This window comes from Chionomys nivalis, chromosome 1, assembly GCF_950005125.1.
Source record: "Chionomys nivalis chromosome 1, mChiNiv1.1, whole genome shotgun sequence".
Lineage (NCBI taxonomy): Eukaryota > Metazoa > Chordata > Mammalia > Rodentia > Cricetidae > Chionomys > Chionomys nivalis.
The window spans coordinates 119,057,428-119,064,865 of NC_080086.1; the positions used below are offsets into that span (position 1 = coordinate 119,057,428).

The 7,438-nt window shown below is 47.9% G+C and overlaps 1 protein-coding gene across 1 annotated transcript; it reads left to right on the forward strand.

Moving 5' to 3' along the window:
* Nucleotides 1–5,814: 5,814 nt before the first annotated feature.
* On the forward strand, nucleotides 5,815–6,495 carry Atp6v1e2 (ATPase H+ transporting V1 subunit E2). Its single transcript, XM_057789819.1, has one exon. It carries the CDS (start codon nucleotides 5,815–5,817, stop codon nucleotides 6,493–6,495), a length of 681 nt encoding a protein of 226 aa, XP_057645802.1.
* The last annotated feature ends 943 nt before the right edge of the window (nucleotides 6,496–7,438 follow it).

The following is a 7,438-nucleotide window of genomic DNA, read 5'->3' on the forward strand; positions in this document are numbered from 1 at the left end:
ACAACTTTTTTTCCTGCTACGGCTGAAAACTGAAAAGCATTCATTCAGCTTTTCATCAACACCATTTAAGTGTTTCGTGGCAGGACCTCTTAAAAGAGAGCTGCAAGTTTTTGCAGCTAAAGCTGAGTCAGGAAGCCTCTCTTAGATGAGAGCGCTTGCTTGCTTCTAGCAAGCAGAGCAGACCCAAGAAATTGCTGCTACCAAGAAAACATGCTTTACTCTATTCTTTCCCAAGCAGTTTCTTTATTTTTTAACCAATGACCTTCCTCCATCATCATCCTGGGCTTAACCTGTGCCATCCCTATCTGCTTTATAGCCAGTTCATCTCATTTGCCTCTGCCACCACCCGGTGAATCTCCCTAGCCCAGTGTTTGGTCAAATTACAACCCTATTCAGAAACCACAGTCTCTGTCACTCATCTGAAACCTACAGCCACCTTATCTGTGTCTTTTCTTTCCTCTTATCCTCTCTCACCTTGGATGGCAGTTACCTTTCCACACATCTTAGCCAGAGGCCTTTCTGCGCAGCTCAAGTTTCTGCTAAGAATTGGAACTCCATGAAGACTTGAGTTGTTCCTGACAGCTTGGATAAATTCCCAATTGCAAGTTCCACCAATGTCCTGTCTTTTCCAGATTGACTTGCTCCACGTTAAGGTGCTATACTGGATCTCCCTGAAACCTCGCTTTGTCTGAATGTCTCTAAATTTCTACATATCCATCCTTTTATCATCATCCTTTCCCCCCCATTTGCATTTTATTGTCAACACTCAGACGTTTGAAACCACCCACGTGTAAGATTGCAGACATGCAGGTCATACACTGTGACAGTCTACGATGAGCTTGGTACAAACTGCAGGGCTAGATCCCTGCATGCATGTAGCTTTAGTGGCTTTGTGGATGCCTAGTCCTCTGGCTTGTGATTTCCTTTTACCAACCATGTCTCCCATCACACCAAGGGCTTGGGAGCCAGGACTGGCATGGGCCTTATTCTCTCTGTTGGCAGTGCCTGCACAGTGCCTCACACCCTGCTCAGCCAATATCTGCTAAAAGACAGAAGAGGGAGCCTCCTCTCACATAGTGAGTTATGACTCTTTCCCCCCCGACACACACCCGCAAAAGGACTTCCTAAATTGCTTCACCTACTTCCTGGGCCCTACATATTGCCCCATGCTTCAAGTCCTGGAAAGCCCCTTCCTCTTGTTGCTTGGAAACCCCTAAGTGTCTAGAGGCCTAAATCTGAAGCTGCTTCCTTTTGGACGGGGCAGTGAGACCACACCACACACATCTGACCTCAGGCATGCTTACAGACACAGCTGGAATGAAGGACGGTTGCTCAGGGTCTGGACAAGTTCCTGGCTTCTTCTTGGTTATAGGATTTCTCACTTTTCTAGGGTGTACATGGCTTCAGGTAAGCAAGGGCCTGAAGAAATGGAGACTTCCAAGCTCATGCTTCCTCCTAGGACCTTTCCCTCAGCCACAGATGCAAAATCACGAGTCCTGAAAGGTCCCATTCACAGTCTCAGCAGGGATGTCTGGAATATGAGCAACATTTTTTTTTAAAAAAACAATTAATAACTTACTTTGTGTGGAAGTGTTGTTTATCAGTGTGAACATGCCTTGACACATGTTTGGAGGTCAGAGGACAACCTGTGGGAGTCTGTTCTCGCTTCATCATGTGAGTCTGAGGTATTGAACTTAGGTCATCAGGCTTGGTGGCAAGAGCAGCTTTACCTACTGAGATATCTCACTGACCCTGGACACTGTCTTTCTCGACCTGGGTGGTAGGTAGTTTCCAAATATTTGCTTGGGAGTCAGGACTTCCAAGTTATAGTTCATTAAGCTGCACATTTTTATTCCGTGTACTTTTCTGAATATATGTTGTATTCAATTTAAGAAGACAAGAAAGGAAGGGAGGAAGAAAGAGAGAGAGGGAAGGGAGAGAGAGAGGAAAGAGGGTATTCTTTCCTGACTCCAAGCCCCTAGTCCAGCCAGTCGCATTGAACAAGCATCCACCTGCACCTGCCTCTGCTGGACTGTTGAGTGCCGGTGCCCCGGGTCCCACCTCTGAATTGTTGTCATTTTGATGCTGAGCCTGGAGACCCAAGAAGGACTGTGACTCAAACTGAGACTGGAAGTAAGGGTGGGGCTCAGTCGAGCTGGACATTTTACTTAGGGAACCGTGTGAATGAACATTGCTGAGTGGAACTGAGCTTGTGTGCTTGGGTCTGAAGCAGCAAAGATGCCCTGCTATTGGATATGGGGAGACACATGGAGGTATGTCTGGCTTAGAGGCCCTGATTTGCTGCCATAACCTCAAATATCATTAGGACAGATATTATTTTCAGGGAAATAGAATACAGGACTCTGGGTTTTGTGCAAAAGCTGACATGAGATTTTCTCAGTTTGGTTTGTTGTTTTGCTTAAACCAGAAGCCCACATGAACTCACAGTTTCTATGCAAGACAGGCAGGAAGTTACATCTGCCAGATACATGACATGACACCCGAGTTCCTACAGACGCATGGCATGGCACCTGAATTCCTGCAGACGCATGGCGTGGCACCCGAGTTCCTACAGGCGCATGGCGTGGCACCCAAGTTTCTGCAGATGCATGGCAGGGCACCCAAGTTCCTGCAGATGCATGGAATGGCACCCGAGTTCCCGCAGACACATGACATGGCACCCGAATTCCTGCAGATGCATGGCATGGCACCCGAGTTTCTGCAGACACATTGGCTCTAGCCCTGAATTTCAGCTCAGCCCACTGTGCAGACACTTCCAAGGCCAGCATTAATAAACACAGTAGAAGCTGGTGCCCACGGAGCGCCCCAAGAACCGTGAACTGCAGCAACAGCAGGGAGCTGTGATGAGTTAAGAGGTAATCCACTCCCACCCCGAGCCTGGGACCTTGGAATTCAGAACTCCGCCCACCATCACTGAGCTGAGCCTGTGTCTGGACTACGAATGAGGGCACTGTGAAATGTTCAAAGAGTCCCTGAACTCCAGCTAGGGCTAAAAGTTTACAAATTGAGAGTCAAATCAGATCTAGCTCCTTTGCACCCAAAGAGGAACTGTGATGAGGGGTGACACCCAAAACCAAGGAGAGGTCATAGCAGCAGTGTGCTGGTGACAGTCACCGTCCAGGAAGACGGACTCTGCCCATCACTGTGACCAGTCTTCTCTTCTTTCATTTAAGCAATGGCCCCCGGATGTGGATGCTGTTATAGTCCCATTATATCCATGATGAAACTGGGTGCAGGGGGACCTGAAGCGCTTTAGAATATTGCATGCATGGTCAGTGCAGAGCTGGGCATTCAGGGAACCCTGCTGGGGAGCCTGCACAGTGGAAGGTGTATGGACACCGAGAGGAGCCTCCGTCATGAAAGGGAACCCAGCAGCCCCATGATAGGAGTGACTGGCTTAAAGACCATCCGGTGGATTTTGAATGGACTGCTTTCTCCTTAAACAGCCTTCAAATCTGGCTCCACAGGCAACTTGTCTTCAAGAAAAGAAGCCATGACCTGCCAGCATGGCGGCTGTAGTTTGCATTAGTAAATGAATAAACTAGCTGCTTGGGTCTATACACGCATCTGTTAAGAGGAGCCCACTCCAGAATCGGGCCCACCCTGTACCAATTTAATTGAGATTCTGAGTGTTGCAAGTATCGGCTCCTGCCCCGGTGCCAAGGAGCTCTCTCCTGAACTCCTCTCGGCAGAACTGGCCAGCCTTCCTAAGGGGCGGCCTAGCTGTGAATTTGAGCTGCTTGGTCAGATGACCAGGGTCATCTGGATAGAAGGCTACGACGGTGCCAGGTTCCAGTGTGTGTTCCAAGTTCCACGTTCTGTAGCAGACTCCAGGCGCCAGACCAAAGGCGGCTCCTAGCAGGGAACCGGTAAGGGCTGGCCCCGCGTGTTTGTTCCTCCACACACATGCCAGGGTGCTCTACATCTCCAACTCCCTAGCCTTTCATCCACAGTGGCTCCAAATGCTGGTTATAGCAGAGCCACTCAGCGAGTCTTTTAAAACCGATTTCATCCACATGTCTCATGTAGGAGCAGGGAATGTTTCGTTCTATTGACAAAATAACTTAGTTTTCAAAAGTATATCTCAAAATAATACCAGATAAGTTTCATATCGTTCTTTTTGGATAAAAGCTATTTTAGATAGGAACTTACTATGTGGCTCTGGCTGGCCTGGAACTTACTATAGACCAAGCTAGCCTCACACTGACGAAGCTCTGCCTGCCTCTTGCTCCCAAGTGCTGGGATTGGAGGTGTGTGTCACCACGCCCAGCCTTTTTGAAAAAATTAAAATGACATGAATGCATATCAGGGCTCGGGTGTAGAGCTCAAAGGACTTACTAGAATCGGTTTTTCCTTCTACCATGAGGAGAAAGGATCGGTGGGGCTGGCAGGCAGAGAGAGTAAACAGGAGGAGAGACCTGGGAAAGATGATAAGCAATGAAAGAAGGGGACAGCCACACAGCCACATAGTCACACAGCCAGCACAGAATAAGAAGGAAAGAAAAGAAATACAGAAATAAAGGGAAAACCCCAGAGGCAAAAGGTAGATGGTATAATTTAAGAAAAGCGGGCTAGAAACATGCCAGGCTAAGGCCAGGCACTCATAAGAAATAATAAGCCTCCATGTGTTTATTTGGGAGCTGAATGATGAGCCACCCAAAGAGCAAAGAATTGCACACTCACACACACACACCAGTTTGTGAATATAAGGTCACACATACCATGGAGCATTCATGGAGGTCAGAGTAGAAGAGTTGGGTCTTTACCCCTTCCTTCACAGGGGTCCTGTGGACCATGCCCAGGTTGTCGGGACTGTTTGGCAAGCACTCTAGCCCAACACTCATTTTCAGATCCCAGACCCCAGACAATGCCGGCAGAGGTTTGATGACAGCTGGCTCAGGGTGAGCAGCGGGAAAGGAACGAGACTTTCACAGATGGATTTCTTAAAGGTCCTCCATGCGACTCAAATATCTACATAAGTTGGAAACCATCTCTGGTGAAAAGACTGCCTCTGTAGTCCCGAGCCTCTCCCCGGTGCCTTTCTCCTCTGAGCCATCCTCTTAAGTCTTTGTATCTAGAGGCCTTGTGATGCCTTCTGCCTCTGAGCAGTCTTCCTAGATCAAATCCTGCCTTACCAGGTTCTCATGATTCTCCTCAGTCTTCCCCAGCCCATGATGTATCTATTTTGCTTTTTTAACCTTTTTTTTTAAATTGTGTGCATGAGTGGTTTGCTTGCATACATGTCTGTGTGTCACATATGTGCAGTGCCTGCAGAGGCCATAAGAAGGTAGCAGATCCCCTAGGTCTAGAGTTACAGGTAGTTGTGAGCTACCATATGAACACTAGAAATCAAACTCAGGTCTTAATGGCTGAGCCATCTCTCTAGCCTCACGTCGAGACATTCTTTATGTTTGTGTATTGATTTGCTATTTCCACTCCATTGACTTTCCATCGCTGTGTAGAGAATTCTGGACTAGAATGGGCCCAGCTTGCGGCTATTGGGTGACAATGAGTGAAAGAGGAATGGAATGGAGGTTGAAGCCTCTGTTACTAAGGAATGAACAGTTTCTTACTAATCTTCTTCCGTCCCTGGACTTCCATTTACTTCTCTACAAGCTGAGGGCTGCAGAGATGGTCTCCAGGGTCTTTCCCTTTCAACTCTCACTAGCCCTTTCCTCCTTTGTGGACTCCACAGGGAGGACGTGGAACATTAGCGGCACTCTGGAAACTGCTCTAAATCGAAGCCACCAAAGGGTCCACGAGTCTCCCTCTCCCCGCGTCCTGAGAGCAGCCATGGCCCTGAGTGACACCGACGTGCAGAAGCAGATCAAGCACATGATGGCTTTTATTGAACAAGAAGCCAACGAAAAGGCAGAGGAGATCGACGCCAAGGCGGAGGAGGAGTTTAACATTGAGAAAGGCCGCCTCGTGCAAACCCAGCGACTAAAGATCATGGATTATTATGAGAAGAAGGAGAAGCAGATAGAACAGCAGAAAAAAATCCAGCTGTCCACCATGAGAAATCAGGCGCGGATCACAGTCCTGAGAGCCCGAGACAACCTCATCTTGGAACTGCTCAAGGATGCGAAGATGAGACTCAGTACAATCGTGTTGGATCCGGATATCTATCAGGAGCTGCTGGACAAGCTCGTGCTCCAAGCTTTTCTCCGGCTCCTGGAGCCTGCGATGATCGTCCGCTGCAGGCCACAGGACCTCCACCTGGTGGAGGCTGCCGTGCAAAGAGCCCTTCCTCAGTACGTGATCCTCTGCCAAAAGCGTTCAGACGTCCAGGTTGATCACGAGGCATACTTGTCTCCAAATGCCGCTGGAGGGGTGGAGGTCTATAGCAGCGATCAGAAAATAAAGGTTTCTAATACCCTGGAAAGTCGGCTAACTCTTGCGGCCCTGGAAAAAATGCCAGAGATACGAAGGGCTTTGTTTGGACGTAATGCCAATAGAAAGTTCTTTACATAAAGGCGCTAGAAAGGGAAGCTTGGATTGAACAGCAAAGTCAAAAAAGTCTTAAGTTATTTGGACAAAGGGAACTGGGGTGGGGGGATGCGTCTGCCTTTTTGGAAGTTCTGGTGTTGATTCCTAGATTTGAATAGCTAAAAGAATGATATTTTGTCAACTTTGGAATAAAGCACAAATAATGCTCAGAAATCAAATTCTAGTTCATCCATTTTGATGACAATTTCTGTGGTGTTTTGAAGTCTGGAATGAATGAAGTGAAGATGTCTTCACCTTAGTTGAGATATAAATTGCCCCTTTGACCTATGAGTTCAAGGCTCTAAGCTTATTCAACTTATGAAGTAGGTTTTTTTCCTTCCTTTTTTTAGCTTTAGTAACTTGTGACAATGGTATTAAGGAGGGCCAACATCATGGGTGTGCCTGGTACAGTTTCCCCAGGGCTAATGATCAGAAAAGCCCCAGGCAATCAGAAACGGAACCTACAGCTTCGTGGCTCTGGCCACTGCCTTGATATTCTTGTTCTCTTTGGAGATGAGTAAGAGAAACTTCAGTGGGACATTGAGGTGTACCACGAGTTTGGAGCCTGAACTTATGAATGCTACAGATTCCAGAAGTCCACCTATATTTCCAAAGTACATTCTTGGCCTGTCTCTCCCATCTCCCTGCTGTTCCAAGGTCCAGCCTTCTACGTTACCACCCTACATCACCACCCTTCCGCCCCGTGTGCATGCTGGGTCAGAGTGGGAAATACAAACTCTATGGAGTTCAGGATCAACTACAAAGATGGACATCTCTGCCCTTACTTCAGGCACAGTGTACAGTTCTTGAGGTTGATGCGAAAGAGAACCCAGCAGTTGTCAAACTTTCTGGGCCCAAGTATCATGGCAGGATCCTCAGGGGCTCCTAAGCAGTCTGGGGTCTGCAAAAAATCCCCCCACCTGCAGGA